An 18,342-nucleotide genomic window follows, 5' to 3' on the forward strand; every position below is an offset into this window, starting at 1 on the left:
GCCCTCCCCCAAACTCCAATCCTCCAAATGGCTAAGCCGCATAGCTGAAAGGATTTTGCTCATTTTTTCCAAAACACTTCACATCTGGGCAGTCGCCAACCATGGAAAGTTTCAAGTAAATGTAATATTTGGGAGAAGGACAAGCTCGTCTGGGGCTGCCCTCGCGGGTCCGCGGCCCTCAGAGGCGTCGCCACATGCCCTTACCGGATAGCCGGGGGCCAGCGGCAAGCTTGGACAGCCGAGCTCCGATGGCCAGGCCAGACTCCAGCCACGACCAAGCCCACTGATGGCCGGCCCCTGGGCTGCAGGGGCTCTTACCCATCAGTTGCCCAAACAGTTCGAGGTCCCAGAGTCCAGGAGCCCATCCGTTTTGAAAAGGACGAGACCACTGGCCCCCAGTTTCTATCTGTAGCACCCTCGATCCTGACCAAGCCAGAGAGAAGGGGCTACTCTGGAGACCTGCCTGCCTCTCCAGCCTCACACGTCAGTTTGAGTCCACGCCCCGCCCCTCCCCCTCCGAACCCCACCCCTGCCGCCCGTCAGCCGCCCTACACTGCGCACCAGGCGCCGAGAGAAATTTGACTGCACCAGTCACCAATCATAAGCGAGGTCGAGGATCTGAGCCAATCGGAGCTGGCGGAGGGGGCAGGCCGTCGGCGTCCTCCCGCCTCCTGGAGGGTGCGCGCGGAATGTCTCGGGCCCGCCCCTGCGCCTAAGCCTCAGTGCGGAGCCCTACGCCGTGGGAGGAGAAGCGGTAGCGGGGAGTCTGAGGAGCAGCGGTAGCGGGCAGTCTGAGGAGCAGCCCCGGCGGCGGCGGCGGCTGTGGGAGCCGGAACCACACCCACGTCTCTGCCCCTGTCCTCTTTTTGCCCTCTGGCCGTCGCGCCGGAGACTGCATTCTCGGAAAAGAGCGGTCGCCCACGTCCGGAGCATCCTCCCCTGTTGAGCGGGCGCTGACGGACCCGGCGGTATGATGCGACTCCGAGGCTCGGCGATGCTGCGGGACCTGCTCTTGCGCCCGCCCGCAGCCGCCTGCGCAGTTCTGAGGCGGGCGCAGCCCCTCGCCACCCTGTGCCGGCGACCCCTGGGCGGGGGACGAACGGGCCAGGTGGCCGCCGCGCGGCTCTACCCGTGGTGGGGCGGGGGCGGCCTGTCGGCGGGGCCCCTCGCGAGGGGCCTGTCCAGCTCGCCCTCGGAGATCCTACAGGAGTTGGGCAAGGGGGCCACGCAGCAGCAGCAGCAGCAGCCGCCGCCGCCGCAGCCTGGGGCGTCGCCGCCCGCAGTCCCGCAGGCGCCCGGCCCCAAGGACGGCCCGGGGGAGACGGACGCGTTCTCCAACAACGAGGGCAAGGAGCTGGTGCCTTCAGGCGAAAAGTGAGTGTCTACTCGAGGCGCAGGAGGCTTCGTCCCGCCTGGGTCCCGGGCCCGGGAGGGGCCTTCGGCGGGGCGGGATGGGAGCGGAGGTTCGAGAAAGAGAAAGAAAGAGATGCCGGGCTGCCTGCGCCTTCTGCGCCATGTGATTAGGCCCGGCCCCGCCCGCGCCCCTCGCTGGGCCCTTACTTCCCTTCCCCGCCGCCGGGTGGAGCTGCCAAGGGTCCGGAGGGCCTCTCTGGTGCCCCCCTCCCCTAACCCCCGTGCTGGAGCTGTGGCTGCGTGTCTGTCCCACGCCGCGCGTGCTCAGCGCCCCGGCTCCGGGCTGCAGTACCTGGCCGCCCGCCCAGCCCTTGGCGGTGATGCCACAAGAACATCACTAAATGACATTTAGGAGTCTGGCGGTGGGCAAAACCTGTGCCTTTCTGACTCCTTGCTTCAAGAAGGGTTCGAGTTTTCTCTCTGCGTATCCCTCCTTCGATCTCTGCCACCATCTCTTAAGAAGCCTAGTGTAGCAGAATATTCTTAACATTTCTGAAGTGGCTTCTTAAGGCTTGTGTAGAGCCATCTGGGGCACCGGAAATAACGTTTCCGCAATGAGATTAGGAGGAAAAGAGTCATGTGGCCTAGAAGACGGGGCATGCAGTACAGACCACCTGTTTGCACTCGGGACCAACCAGCTTTGGCCCGTCTGACATCGTCCATGAGATGGGCGAGTTTTTGAAAATACATGTGAAAATAGCCAGGATTGAATGTGACGGGTAAAATGCTAACTCTGAAAACGAATTAAGTAGCTTTTGTGGTTTAAATGAATTGTGATAGGGTGATAACTCACCTATTGTGCACAGCAATTTAATCTTTAAACAAAATTGGGGGTTTTTCCTACGCAGTACGTGAGGCAGTTTCCTGGATATTTTGTCTTGAGTTAATATAAATGGACACAAAGCTTTTTTTCCCACTGTAGGTAAATATTTACCCATTTTCTTTATATCTTACTGTTTTTCTGACTTTGCGCTGACCGTATGTGATCTGTTTTTTGCTCCTCGTCTTATATTGCTATCTTAAGTCAAACTGAAAGTGGGATTCTTATACTTTCAATCTCAAACCTGGCTTAATGTTTCCTGTAATTGAAATTGGCACCATCCTAAAACATTCCGAGCTAAAATTGTTTTCCTAGACTGAAAAATGTTACTTTAAAAAATATCGCTTGGTGATGGGCCACATTTGTGATATGCTGTGATAAGGGTTTTGCGCCCTTATGATTATGGGCAGGTCATTGAACATCCTCAGTTGGATGACCCAAATGTGGTCACGTTCTGAAAAGCTAGACTTTTGTCAAATCTCTGCATCTTTAACGTTTTTTGGAGACTAGAATTGTGTGTGTTTATTTCGTACTCACTTTACTTTTCTGAATTACCAGGCCTGTAACTAGTCTAAGTACAGATGTCCAGAGTTGCAGAATTGAAAGAAGAATGTGATTACTAGCATTTGAAAGTTGTCCTTAAAGGTTGTTTGATGGGAACGGCTTTCTCTAGAAAATGTCTTCCATTCTGTCTCTTCAATGGCTCTAGTGTCCCTCTTTTTTTCCCCTTTTGTGAGAAAATTGAGCTTTTGTGATTTACATGTTTTCTAGAAGCTTGTACCGCCATTGCCTTTGAAATAAATGATTTCTTAGCAGTAATTTTGGAACACTTACTTTGTCTAATGCCTATTGACCATTCTACATAAAAATGTCCCTTCCTGTTCCTCCTAGCCCCCAAAGAAAACCAGTCTACGGAGGGACTCCTTCAAGAATATTTGTTCGGATGTCCTGCGAGTTTGAATGGCCAATAAGATAACCTTGTTTACAGTAGTTCAGAAGAGTCTGTTTTTGACACCAAAGTTTGGAGTAATAGCTAGAAAAGTTTAAGAGCAATCCAAGTATATGATAAACCTGAGAGCTTTCAATCAAGGATTTCAAGAGTGAACCCCAGCTATCTCCTATTTACAGATAAAGTGAAGAGTACTGGTCTCGATGATTGTGAAAAAAATTCTTATCTGTTGAAAGATTCTATTTCTTAAATGATCTGGTTTCGAAATGTAGCTTCCTTCCTTTGACTTCATCCATTTTGCCTTTATGAGGTAAACATTTCTCTTATTCTGGGAGGTAAGGTTCCAGTTGATGCTTCCTTTCTTACACTCAGTTTCCAAAGTATAGGTCATTCCTCAGTCAGCAAGTCACCTAGGATGCCAGCACTCACTCAGGATTCTGCCAGTTTCTGTAGAGGATTATTAAAAGAAATACCCATGCGAAAAATAAAATGAGTTTAACATTTGTTATGTATAGTTCTTCAGTTAAAAAATTACATCATTTATTGTAAAACCTTACAAGGAGATTAGCCTTTGAATTTTAGGCTCAAATGAAAATTTTTTGTTGTTTGGTTTCTGGAAAAAATTTATGTAAAACTATGTGATATTAACTTTACCCTTTTGCCTTGCTTACCAGTAAGCTCAGAGTGAATTTAATTCTTAACCATAGCAATTTTATTAGTTCATGTGGCTGGGATATTTGCTTTTCCTCCTTTCCTTGGTCTTATATTTTATTATCCATGCAATATTATATTCTGGAAGGAGGTAGAATGTGAGTTATCTTTTTTCATAGTCAAATTCTGAACTGTTGTCTTTCAAGGCTATGCTATCTCTGTCAACAACTTCAATTCTGGTTTAGGTTACTGATCAAGGTTAAGATTTTACTACTGTCCTAAGTATGTTACAGGAAAATGTAATGATCTCTGCTCAGTTTTCCCTGCAGTGCTCTTATTTAATTTTGTTAGTATTATTCAATCATTTTGGAAACCACTTGACACAACTCTTGACTTTTTAAATTGTTCTCTTTTTCTGTGGCTCTTTTGGGGTTTGTTCACTGGGTATAAATCCTGAGACTGTGAGGCTTCTGCTTTTTCCCCACTTGTCTGCCTTCTCAGCAGCATATCCTCTAATCTTTGTGTAGGTAATAGTTCATTTTTCATCCAAGCTTTGTTATATTTATCTCCACATACCTAATGACTTCGGGGCTTCCCAGGTGGCCCAGTGGTAAAGAATCCACCTGTCAAGTAGGAGTTGCAGGTTTGATCCCTGGGTAGGGAAGAGGACCTGGAGAAGAAAGTGGCAACCCACTCCAGTATTCTTGCCTGGGAAACCCCATGGGCAGAGGATCCTGGCAGACTGTAGTCCATGGGGTCACAAAGAGTCATACGCAAGTTAGCAACCAAACAGCAGTCTGATGACTTCAGATTTAAAATCTTCACCATATATCTGTGCTTTTGTCTCATTTCAACCTATTTTGCATGTTGTTTCAAGATTAATTACAGAGTTATAATTTCAAAAAGCACTTCTTCCAGAAAACCAGTAATGGATTGGGATGCAGATTATATCAAACAATGCTGTGTAGCATTTGAGATTTTTTATTAACTTCTATGTTATGCCAGTGCTTGCCCAACATGAACATTTTTATCATACTGTCTTCTCTCTCAAGAATGCCATACTTCACTTCTGCAAAATGTAGATGTGTATATTCTGTCTTAGTGAAGGATCTCTGGGAAGGGTTAGCAGGTGGAGAAGAGGGAAAGTTTTTTAAAGTTACTTTTTGTTTGGGCATTATATTATTTAATTAGAAAAAGAGAAGGATGATTCTGGGAAAGTATCAGTAGGTGTATGCCCTTTAGAAAATAGGTAATGCATACAGGATACAATATCAAAAGTATTCCATTAAAACAAGGTCATTTTCCCCCTACCAGGTTGGCAGATGTTAAATTAAGTGATGGAAAGGGTATGGGAAATAGGAACTCTTTACATTGCTGGTGGAAGTATAAATTCAACTATCTTGGAGGGCAGTTTGGTAGTAATCTGTTAAAAGCTGCACGTCTTTGATGCAGTAATCCTGTTTGCTCAACTATATAATTAAAAATATATTAAAAGTGAAAGTGCAAACAAATGATTTCAGTTAGCTTCAAATAGTATGATTTTGTTTTTGTAGTTCATATTTATTCTTAATAAATGGTAGCAAGAAAAGAATCATTACCTCATATTTTGTGCAAATTGAATTTCAAAGTAAGACTAAATACTTAAGCATTTCAGCAATGTTGAATTAGGTCTTCTATATAGAATAGTACTGATAATGAAGTTGAAGCAATATTGGCATCCCATCCAGGTAATACATGGTTAAATAGAAAGACAGAACCTCTCTTTAAATAGGGGACAAACTCTGTTATGATCCTTTAATCATCTGCTTTTAATTTGTAAAAGTGAACATATTTACAATTCATTTAAATTGAAATCAAGATTGAAAATTTATTTAGTTCAATCCCTGGGTCTGGAGGATCCCCTGGAGGAGGGTGGGCAATCCGCTCCAGTGTTCTTGCCTGGGAAATCCTATGGACAGAAGAGCCTGGCAGACTATAGTCCATGGGGTCACCAAGAGTTGGACACAACTGAGCTACTAATAATTTACAATACAAACTTAAAAACCCTCCTTCATAAAGAAATATATTTAATTTTGGGTGTGGGACTTTGCAGTGAACCTTTCAGTCATTTTATTTGTGATTTTCTAAATATTTTTTATAGATTACAGTTATCAGTGAGTTGTAGTTTTGTTTGAATGCCCAACCATAACGTACATGTTAAAATTTTTTGTGGCCTAATGTTTATTTTAAACCACATGCATCTGTTTAGCCGTTGATAATACCGGGACATAATCTGTAATAAACTGCATGCTCTTAATTAATAATACTTAGATGTCATTCACTGAAGGAGTTCCTGAGGTTTAGTCTACTTGAGTTTAGCTTCTTGTTTCTAGGCTTTATATTTTTTATAAAGAAATCTGCCTACCTAAAAAAATCAACTAACTTAGGGAATTAGTCTTTTTTGGTGAAGACATTTGTATGTAGGAACAAGTGGTGGTGGCGGGGGGTAGACACAATTTTAGTCTGAAAAAGATCAGGGTCACCTTGAAGAGAAATTTGTTGAAGATATATGTGGGTGTCTTCAAGTTTTAAAAAAAATTAGTAAAAAAAAGGCACTACTTCCTTCTTGTGATTTTGAAGTGAAAAAAAATTATGACTGTAGAAACCGAAAGTCTGCCTGTAGGATTTGCATTCTTTAAGCACCTCAGTCTTCAAATTCTTTATAAACCAAGGTGTTGCCTGTGTATGCCGTTTCACTGTTAAGTCATTTGATACTAAGAGGAATGTTTAAAGCTAAATGAAGTAACTATTTTTGTAAATAAATATCTAACTGTAGATTTCTCTAAATAAGGTAAATAGTTTTCAGATAGAGATGCTGTTGCTATGATTTTATCCTGGAATCTACCCTGGTATAAATTACTTTGGTTGTGAAACACAGGTGCATAGAACCGAGAAAGTCCCTTGGTGATTTTTAAACTTTAGAAAAATTTCATATTTGCACCTTTTTAGGAGTCCAGGTTAACAACACTGAAGTGTAGATAGCTTTTTCACTAATATTTTTGGCACGGTATTATGCTTAGAGAAAAGTGGGGAAAAACTTGTGTTCCATAGAAGTGGAATGGTTAAGTAAATTATGGCACATCCACATGAGAGTTTATTATTCAGTCATTTAAAGTGAATACAGATACTTTTTAGGAATATAGGAAAATACAATGTTAAGTCAAAAGTTATAATACAAAATTTTCTATGCAATCTGATGTCAAGTCATCTCAAGCTTTTAAAAATGCTTAGAAAAAGTAGTAGAAATAAGCCAAAACAATGTTAGCAGTTGTTGGTTTGTGAGAACAGACGTTGTTTTTCCTGCCTCCATATAGTTACTTTTAAGATTTTCATTATGATAACTTCTAATCAGAGAAGGGATTTTAAATTTGTAAATCTTGACCCTGCTGTCCTGGTTTGCTATCCTGATATCCTTTTTCTAGTATGTATAACAGTATTATCGCATTGAAAAAAGTTCTGAAGAAGATTATGAATGGGTTTGTAAAGCTCCTACTATTGGCATTATCCAGTTGTATTCTCTTTTATCCTCAAACATCAAAGTTTTAAATTTCTTAACTGTTTTGGTGTAAGTCTCATAAAATGTTGCCTGTTTTCTGCCATATTAAAACATTGTAATGAATAGAGTTTAACATTTCTTAGGTTCACTATAAGGGGGTATTACTATACTGTGCTAAAATACAGTGATGCTCCAAGGCTAGTGTGGCGAACTTTTTCTCTCAAGGGCCAAATAGTGTATATTTTTGGCTTCACAAGCTATCTGGCCTATTAAAGGTATTCAGAGCATCTGTTGTAGCAAAGAAGGCATAGACAGTAGATTAGAGTAGGCATGGCTTTCTTGCAGTAAAACTTTATAAAAACTGGTGGCCTTTGTGGTAGTTTGCTGTTGATAGCCTTTGCACTAAACTGGATTTGTGTAAGTATTTCTCTAATACCCTGGTTTTGGTTAGAATGGTTTGTTCTTCTGTGGATTATTGTATCAGTTGCTACATTTTGTTCTTGGCCTCCCTGTCTCCAGTTCAGCTATATTCCCTCATTCTCACCTTCTATACCCAATTCCCCTTACCTTTAAAAAAAAAAAAAAAATGGGGTAAAATTCATGTAACATAAAATGTACTGTTTTGACTGTTTTTAAATGTGTAGTTTCATGGCATTAGATACTCCCACTAACTCGATGGACGTGAGTCTCAGTGAACTCCGGGAGTTGGTGATGGACAGGGAGGCCTGGCGTGCTGCGATTCATGAGGTCTCAAAGAGTCGGACACGACTGAATGACTGATCTGATCTGATCTGATTACTTTTTTAAAAAACCCAGATAATTAAGCTTTATATGTAAAATATATCTAAATCCTTTATGTCTGCATTATGTAGTCCTGAGTGAGTAAAAGTTTATGATTTTTAGTACAGGGACTTACGAGGAAATTTATAGGAATATAATTTATAGGAATTTTGAGTAGCTCAAAAACTGAGGATTAGAGTTGGAAGTGATTTTCAAGACATCTATTTCCACCTCATTTTACATAGGTTGTAAACTGACTACAGTTATTAAATGACCTAACCAAGGTCATTACAATGTTAGGACTTACTTTGTTTTTTCTTCCAGTATTAGGAGATTAATATAACGCTTTATAAGTTTTTAGGTTTAGTATTGAAAGAGACCTTAAAGCCATCTCCCCAGCTGACGTTTTTCCCCTCCTGTTATACTTGCTACAGATTGTTATCCATCTCTGTTTGAATACTCATTGATAAGAGAATTTATTACCTTTGAAGGCAGCACATACCATTTTCAGAGTTGTTTTGTTTTTCCTTATGTGTAGCTGAAATCAGCTTTTTGTTAACTTTCAGTTCAGTTCAGTTTAGTTCAGTCACTCAGTCGTGTCCGACTTTTTGCGACCCCATGAATCACAGCACACCAGGCCTCCCTGTCCATCACCAACTCCCAGGGTTCACTCAGACTCACATCCATCGAGTCAGTGATGCCATCCAGCCATCTCATCCTCTGTCGTCCCCCTCTCCTCCTGCCCCCAATCCCTCCCAACATCAGTCTTTTCCAATGAGTCAACTCTTCGCATGAGGTGGCCAAAGTACTGGAGTTTCAGCTTTAGCATCATTCCTTCCAAAGAAATCCCAGGGCTGATCTTCAGAATGGACTGGTTGGATCTCCTTGCAGTCCAAGTGACTCTCAAGAGTTTTCTCCAACACCACAGTTCAAAAGTATCAATTCTTAGGCGCTCAGCCTTCTTTACAGTCCAACTCTCACATCCATACATGACCACAGGAAAAACCATAGCCTTGACTAGACGAACCTTTGTTGGCAAAGAAATGTCTCTGCTTTTGAATGTGCTATCTAGGTTGGTCATTATTTTGAGGAAGTCATCTCTCATGTGGTATTAGAGTAATTTCAGTGATAGAGTTCACATATCTGTATTTTTACAACTTGAATGACTTGTTAACAGATACTTGACTAAAGGAGTACATGGTTGGAAGGACAAACAGAGTTGGACATTTGGGACTTGATCTACCCAGGTCCTCACTCTCACATTGAAGTCAAGCGGATTGTACCCTTGGGTTAGACTCATGAAGTTGTACATATGGACACTTTGTCATCAGCTGATGTAGACAGCCTGGCCACTTCTCACATAAAGCTTACTTTTGTGTTTCTTACTTTGACTTGCTTTTGAATAAATTTAAATAAAGTCCAGCTGTAACAGCTGCCTCATCTCATCTTTGCTTTGTATTTTACAAGATGCAGTTTTAACAAGGCAGAGTAACAATTTGGTCATCTAACATAAGTAGTTTCCCTGTTAGCATTTTGGTTAGAAATTCTTCAATATGTAAGTAATCTCACCTTTCTTTATTTTGAATAAACTCCAGGTATTCCTCCTAAAATGGAGTGTAACAACTCAGCACAGTTGGTGTGGCATAGCAGAAAGAGTCTGGGATCAGGAACCAAGTATTGACTTCTAGGACTAAATCTGGTCCACCCACTTGAGTTGTGTGATATTGGCCATATTACTTGACTTTGTAATTTGGGAACAGTTTACCCACTTTGCTTTATCATGTGGAGTTTTAAGATGAAACAATAGAAAGTCCTTTTAAAGTAAAGCTTTAAAAAATGTAAAATTTTGTTTTTGAATTCTCTAATACTTAGCTTTGGGGAAAAATGATTTAGAGTCTTTGTCAGACTTTAAATGGTATATGATCAGCCACTATGAATTCAGCTTTCAACTTCACCGGTTCAATCTGCCAGTTTACTGGTGTTACGGACGCTATCAATCAGATCACTCTAAAATCAAAGTGATAAACTGATTTAAAAACAGCTCCAGGTATTTTTTTTAGATAATTGTTTTAAAATGAAGCTACAAGTAAAAACACCAAAGCATTCTTTTGTATTCTATTCGTAGGCATCTTTTTTTTTTTTTTACTTAGTTGAAGTTTTTGATTATCTAATAGGTTTACTATACTATATTATACATTTGAGTTATATGGAGTTGACAAAAAAGATATTACCCCAGCCTTTCAAGTCAAGTAATATGAAACATTATTTAACAAAATAAGACAAAGTAAGTTGTTTTCCATTTTTTTCCCCTCCTCATTTTGAGTTCATTTTCCTTTCATTTGATAATAGAGTTTTTTTACTTAGAAACTTTTGATAGCATAGATAGTTGTGCCCAACTCTCAGCGACCCCACGGACTGGAGCCTACCAAGCTCCTCCGTCCATGGGATTTTCCAGGCAAGAGTACTGGAGTGGGGTGCCATTGCCTTCTCCAGATAGTACATAGCCAATTTATTAACTAAATATCAGACTAAGGAGTTTTAATTGTCCTTTTGTATTGGGAAACTGGTTGATCAGTAGTCAGAGTCAGTGTCACTTCCTGTTTGTAGAATTGGTAAATCTGTAAATTTCTTGATCAGTCAGTCACTCAGTTTGTCTGACTCTTTGCGACCCCATGAATTGCAGCACGCCAGGCCTCCCTGTCCATCACCAACTCCCGGAGTTCACTCAAACTCATGTCCATCGAGTCGGTGATGCCATCCAGCCATCTCATCCTCTGTCGTCCCCTTCTCCTCCTGCCCCCAATCCCTCCCAGCATCAGGGTCTTTTCCAATGAGTCAACTCTTCTCGTGAGGTGGCCAAAGTATTGGAGTTTCAGCTTTAGCATCAGTCTTTCCAAAGAACACCCAGGACTGATCTTCTAGGATGCCATAATCTTAGTTTTCTGAATGTTGAGCTTTAAGCCAACTTTTTCACTCTCCTCTTTCACTTTCATCAAGAGGCTTTTTAGTTCCTCTTCACTTTCTGCCATAAGGGTGGTGTCATCTGCATATCTGAGGTTATGGATATTTCTCCCAGCAATCTTGATCCCAGCTTGTGCTTCTTCCAGCCCAGCGTTTCTCATGATGTAATCTGCATATAGGTTAAATAAGCAGGGTGACAATATACACAGCCTTGGCATACTCCTGTTATGATCTGTTTTTTTGGTCATTAAAACTTAAACACTTCTCAAAAATATCCTAGTTACTATATATTCCAAAAACTACAGTTTTTAGCTTTTGAGTTTTAGTGGTTAAGTATAATATCATTAAGCAGTGCCACAAAGTGGTAATAAATTTGGGGAAGGAAAGTGTTAGTTGCTCAGTTGTGTCTGACACTGCAACCCCATGCACTGTAGCTCACCAGGCTTATCTGTCCATGTAATTCTTCACACAGGAATACTGGAGTGGATAGCCATTCCCTTCTCCAAGGGATCTTCCTGACCCAGGTATTGAACCTGGGTCCTCCTGCATTACAGGCAGGTTCTTTACCATCTGAGCCACCAGGGAAGCCTGGGGAAAGAAGGGGGAGGGAGGTAATAATATCAGGAAAGGTCTTTGGGGTAATTTCTGTGTGGTTGAAAGTTTGGGGAGAACCTTTGCATTTGTTCCCCAGACTATTGAAGTAAATTCATTTTCAGATCAGAGTCTGAGCTTTTAAACGCTCAGATTGGTAGTACTTTTTTTTTTAATCAATTTTGAATTCTTTTTTAATCATTTATGTTTATTACTTATTTATTTTGTGAGCATAGTATTTTAGGGATGACTTAAATATCTCTCCAATGGATAAAAATTAGTCTCTTGTCCAAAAGTAAGTAAATATTTAGCCTTTTATGTTAGCTGTGGCAATAAACATGGTCATTTAAAATTCTTTGCCCTATCTACCATAAGCTAAAAAACTTTATATTTTATGGTACTTAACACAGCTTTTAGGCAAAGCAAATACCATTTACTGGTGTGGTAAATACATAGAAAGCTTATTCTGCAGTTTTTTAAAGTGATAAACAACTACTATCTGAAGTTTATTTAACAAGCCATTTTCTGCAAATAATTGGTATGTTATTTTCCACTGATTGTTTTTGACAGCTGGCTCAGTTTTTCTTTAAATATTAAGTTATCAGTACTGTTGAATGCTGTTTAATGGTTTTAGATCAGGGTATGATCTAGAAAAATCATACCTTATAAAAGTAATTACTAGCTAGTAAGTTTAAGAGCCAGCAAAACTGTAGAGGCATATATTTTGGACTCTGAATTCAGAGGAACGAGGTTTCTAAATATATCTCTACCACTGTGTAGTCTTGGAAAGTTTGTTGACCTGTCTGAGCCTCTGAGAAATGGGGACAGAGTCAATCTGTTTTTGTTTTTTTTTTTTTTTTTGGTCAAACAGTAAATATATTGAGCATCCACTGTGTACCAGGAACCATACTTTATTTTGGATAATAGTATTTTTTGTCATCATTGTACGGATTGAATTAGAATGCATGTAAAACAGCTAATGAGAATACTTAACAAAAGTTATCCATAATTTTTAACTCTTATAATTAAAATATCCCAAATATATTTTAAAAATTTCTCTAAGAGCCAAAAATTGTTTTAAGGAGTAATTATATATCCAGGATGTATGTTTAAATTACAATAATCCTATGTGTTATTTTTTTTAAAACATTGGCATGAAATTCTGGTACGTTAGGGTTGACTTGAAAAACAAGAAGCTGGTATGATAGCTTTGAAAACAAGTATAAGTGACATTAATGCCAACATTAGTGTTTGAGGATAAATTTTATATGTGCATGTCTAAATGTATATGCGCTGTGAGCCGACACTGTATTCTGTTGTCTTTTAAAATAGAAATATATGGACCACTCTCTAATTTTCTCTTTCTTGAAATAAAGGTAAAGCCCTTTCCAGACATTTTATATACACATGCATACAAATACATGTGTGTATTTGTACCTTTGATTTTAATAAATAGTGATGGGTGAGGAGGAGATTGGTCTACCCTAGATCTATAATTCTTATAACATCACTATAATACATATGATAGTCATGAATGTTCAGAATATTAAACTGTGTTCATTTCAGTTTCAGAGCCCCCCAAAAGAAAATATTTATAGGTTCATTATAGTTTATCTGAAAACTTTGCAATGAATAGGAAAACATTTTTCTTGATTAAAAATATGGTTAATCATAGCATCTTATACCCGGAGAAGGCAGTGGCACCCCACTCCAGTACTCTTGCTTGGAAAATCCCATGGACGGAGGAGCCTGGTAGGCTGCAGTCCATGGGGTCGCTAGGAGTTGGACATGACTGAGCAACTTCACTTTCACTTTTCACTTTAATGCATTGGAGAAGGAAATGGCAACCCACTCCAGTGTTCTTGCCTGGAGAATCCCAGGGACGGGGGAGCCTGGTGGTGCCGTCTATGGGGTTGCACAGAGTCAGACATGACTGAAGCGACTTAGCAGCAGCAACAGCATCTTATACCCAGAGAAGGCAGTGGCACCCCACTCCAGTACTCTTGCTTGGAAAATCCCATGGACGGAGGAGCCTGGTAGGCTGCAGTCCATGGGGTCGCTGAGAGTCGGACACCACTGAGCGACTTCACTTTCACTTTTCACTTGCATGCATTGGAAAAGGAAGTGGCAACCCCCTCCACAGTGTTCTTGCCTGGAGAATCCCAGGGACAGTGGACCCTGGTGGGCTGCCGTCTACAGGGTTGCACAGAGTCGGACACGACTGAAGCGACGCGGCAGCAGCATCGTATACCAGCTCATTAATTAATTAAGATTTTAATATATTTTTATGGTAACATTTTTATTCTAACAGTCTTATGATTTGTGGCATTTGATGTGTATATGTAAGCCTAGGTCACTTTAGAAATAGTCACTATAATTACTGACAATTGATTACTTTCTGCCAAGCAGGGCACTGAGGGTATTGAATGTGTTAAGTCAACTGATTCTCACATCTCCCTTTCTCAAATGAGGAAACTGAATCACAGAAAAGTTAATTAATTTACCCAAGCTGACTTGACTAGTAAATATTATAGCCAGGACTTGAGAACTTGTACACTAATCTTTTCTTAATTACTCTCTCCCTCAGATTTTACAATCAGGTTAATTATTTGAACTATATCTTTATATAACTTTATAATAAATATATGACTATAATATATGTGTTATATTCAAGGATTCCCTCAAAGCTCAGTCGGTAACAAATCCGCCTGCAATGCAAGAGACCTGAGTTCACTTCCTGGGTCGGGAAGATCCCTGGAGGAGGAAATGACAAACCAGTGTTCTTGCCTGGGAAATCCCATGAACAGAGGAGCCTGGCAGGCTATAGTACATAGAGTTGCAAAGAGTCGGACACAACTTAGCAACTAAACCACAACCATGTTTTACATATGTATGCTACTGCTGCTAAGTCGCTTCAGTCGTGTCTGACTCTGTGCGACCCCATGGAATCCCGTCCCTGGGATTCTCCAGGCAAGAACACTGGAGTGGGTTGCCAGTTCCTTCTCCAGTGCATGAAAGTGAAAAGTAAAGTGAAGTCGCTCAGTCACGTTTGACTGTTTGCGACCCCATGGACTGCAGCCTACCAGGCTCCTCCATCCATGGGATTTTCCAGGCAAGAGTACTGGAGTGAGTCGCCATTGCCTTCTCCGTAACATATGTATAATCATCCTATAAAAAAACAATAACAACAGAATGAAATATTGACTCTTACCTGAACATTTTCTAGGCTCATAGTTAGTATTGGGTGATTGTATTGTATTAGGCTATACAGGAAGAAATTGCCATAAAAGATAATTAAGGATTACAAAATATCTGTGTAAATTAATGAACATGTTTAAACGTACTTCTCAATGTGGCTTCAGTAATACTGTTTGATTTTGGTAAATCGGCATTTATTAATATGATAGTAGGTCTTGAGGAATTGATCAACTGTAGTCTGCTTCATTGATTATTTTTAAATGGATGTAGCTAAAATCTACTTGAAAGTTCACATAAGAGTTAATTTTGTGTTCTTTTTTTCCTCTTTAGTAAAATAAAACAGGGTCTGTTACCTAGTTTGGAAGATTTGCTGTTCTATACAATTGCAGAAGGACAAGAGAAAATACCTGTTCATAAATTTATTACAGTAAGTTTTTATATTTTTCTATCCTAACTTTTAAAAATCAGTAATATGAATCAATATATGGTGATATTGCATGCATGTAGTCTTAAAGTCATCTGACATGTAGATTCTGACTGACACTATTTTTCTTATTTTCAAATTTTCATCATGCTCATTTCAAGGTAATCAATGAAAGGAAATGAAAGAAACAATGAGAAACTTTTCCAGAAAGAGGGTAATAGTGACACTAAAATGCCATATATATATATTCAGGTCTTGGGTAGAAGTTTTTAAATACAGGAATTAAAAACTTGTAGTTGGAATAAGCATATACATTATTTGCACTATGTATTTACAGACTCTTATTTTTTTAAAAACAGGCACTCAAATCTACAGGATTGCGAACGTCTGATCCCAGGTTGAAAGAGTGTATGGATATGTTAAGATTAACTCTTCAAACAACATCAGATGGTGTCATGCTAGACAAAGATCTTTTTAAAAAGTAAAAATTTCTGCCAAACCGTTAATGGTCATTTGCTATGCTATGTGGTGTTTTTTTCTTTTAAAACAAAATTGCATCTTTGAAAGCCAGTGCTTCCTGTGTAACTGAAAAAAGAGGGGAGGGGATTTATAAACATCAATTGCTTAGAACAACTTGGTGCACATTAAAGTTCTATAATATACTAGGTCTAAGAGTATACCTTGAAACTGTTCTGAGGAAATGTAGCCATGGATGTTTCCAATTTATAATACCTGGAGATTGCATTAAGTTTGAATGGAACATACTCTGTCCTGTTTAAATTGATCTCTAATTCATCTGCATATCTTGCAGCCTTTCTCAGCATGGTCTCTGTTTCTTTTCTGCAAGTTGATTTAGATGACATCATAAAATGGGAAGGCTTCAGGCAGCCTGCATTTATTAGGTTTACATGTCTCCATTGTCTGCTGCTCTCCTCACAGCAGACATAGGCTTAATGCATAGGCTTTTTTTTTTTTCCCCAGAATATCTAAAAGCTTAATGCTAACTTTGGACATTAATGCCTTGATTTGCTTAAATGAGAATATTTTTATTTTCCTATATTTGCCAATCTTTATTTTCTTTAATGTGTTCCTACTAGTCTGATTGCTTAATAATTTGATAGACAAGTTTGTCATGAAACCCAAGGAAGTATATGGTATTTTACAACTAAACTTGAGTGAGAACTAAAATAAAACTATAAACACTACTGTTAAACCTTGGCTTTTTCCTGACTAAAGGCTTAGGTTGAAAAGAATTCCAGCATCTACCTTGAAAGTTTATTTGTATGTATGTATTTTTATATATTTTTTATTTTATTGTCTTTTGGGGGCTAGATGATTTATTCTAGATATCTGCTGAAATATCCTGGAATATTAAGTCATCTGAAGGTATAAGTATTTAACTGAGATCCTCCCAAGTGTCTTGCATACCGTGAAGCAGTGAGTGCTGTCAATTTTAGATCTCTGTCTTTTCACCACATGGTTCTTGATGCTGTTAACTCTGCTGACCTTATCAAGTGTAGATTTTAGGTTCATGTTGGAATTGATGTTAGGAATTTTGGGTCTTCCGAACCTGTTCTTTGTGAAGGGAAGGAAATAATTTCTAGTTAGCTGTATTTTTGCAGTAAGATTATTTTGTTTTTAGTGGTCATGAACTCTGTGCAAAGTGCCTTCTGGGGAGTTATTTCAGTATATCTGAGAATAAAGTTGTCAGACTTGATTCAAAGACATGGTAGATAGGTATGTTGATTGTGGGTATGAGCAATTACTTTGAATTCCTACATGAAAGCAGTATTTTATATCTTTTCAGTACTGGTTAAGGTTTTTTTGTGCTTCATAAACATATTGTGTTTAAATATGAAATTTAAAAAAGTAAATACACTGAGTAAACAGAAAAGCATAAAATTTTCTACTATAAGTATATTAAAAATAACAACATTATTTTAAACACTAATACAATTAAAAAAAAAAAAAAACCTGACAGTTGTAATATAGGCAGTTCCCAACTTGAGAGATGCTTAGTGGGCTATGTGAGCAGGCAGTGGAAGAGTTTATGTCTATAGGCATATGATTTCTCTTTTCATTCCTAGAATGAGATTCAGAACCTCTGACCGCTAACCTTTTCAGATCACCTGGAAAGGTGATTGCTTCAGAGAAGTATTTTCTCTGTTTTCAAAATTTGTTTTCTAGTTAGTATTGCCAGAAATAAACTATCTCACTTTCATGCAACTGGGAAAGCAGATGTTACAATGGAATTCATTTTCCCAGAGAAGTAATTTATAAAGAAAGGTGGAAAGGTTTGGTTGAAGTCAGTGTGTTGACATTTTACCTAAAATACCTTGTTGGTTAATATATATATTCAGCCTTTGAGGGTAATCTGAGAAGCATGTAGAATTTTTCTTTAAATGGGAAAATAAGTTCTAAGCATACTTTTTTGGGGCATAGTCTGTTTGAAAGTTGGAGACTGCCTGTACCTATCTAGATACTCAATTGTTTTTAATGCTAATAGTCTTAGTAGAAGTAGAAAATTTGTGTTGAAAAGGAATACCTTATTTATTCATATATTTTTAGCCATGTAAGTATTAGAAGTATTATCACATGTAACCATAATTTTTTTTATCATCTTGTTTTGGAGGAAATGAGTAGTAATCTTTGTATTTATTTGATTTTTCTTTGAAAATTCTTATCCACTATGTTATTTTACTAATGAAAAATTATATTTGAAATATTCTATAAAACATTGATGGTGCATAACAGTTGTTAATCATCAACATTTAAGTTAAGAGGGAAAGTAAAATTTTTACCAGTTTACGGATGAGAAAACTGAACAAAGAAAGCATGAGAAAGATGTCACTTGTTGAAAACCATAAAACACTTCCTCTTCATTCTACTTTATATGACTTCTGATTTTCTAGTTAGATTCATGACATCCATATTAAAATAACTCCCAAGAAAAAATTACAGATTGGAATGCTCATCAATATGCAGCTAGACACTCTTCTGAGTGATATTGCCTTGACTGG

At 39.1% G+C, this 18,342-nt stretch overlaps 1 protein-coding gene across 3 annotated transcripts in view; it reads left to right on the forward strand.

The window, feature by feature from the left end:
- Positions 1-706: 706 nt before the first annotated feature.
- Positions 707-18,342, forward strand: part of GLS (glutaminase) — an 87,213-nt gene continuing 69,577 nt past the window's right edge. For 2 of the 3 annotated variants that reach the window (XM_055572949.1, XM_055572950.1), the window contains exons 1-3: positions 707-1,374; positions 15,229-15,325; positions 15,682-15,803. In XM_055572949.1, the coding sequence (XP_055428924.1) occupies positions 971-1,374; positions 15,229-15,325; positions 15,682-15,803 (623 nt within the window). In that variant the 5' untranslated portion in view covers positions 707-970. The remainder of the gene's footprint in view (positions 1,375-15,228; positions 15,326-15,681; positions 15,804-18,342) is intronic. The other variant, XM_055572948.1, reaches the window with a different exon arrangement.

This window comes from Bubalus kerabau, chromosome 3 (genome assembly GCF_029407905.1).
Source record: "Bubalus kerabau isolate K-KA32 ecotype Philippines breed swamp buffalo chromosome 3, PCC_UOA_SB_1v2, whole genome shotgun sequence".
Classification (NCBI taxonomy): Eukaryota; Metazoa; Chordata; class Mammalia; order Artiodactyla; family Bovidae; genus Bubalus; species Bubalus kerabau.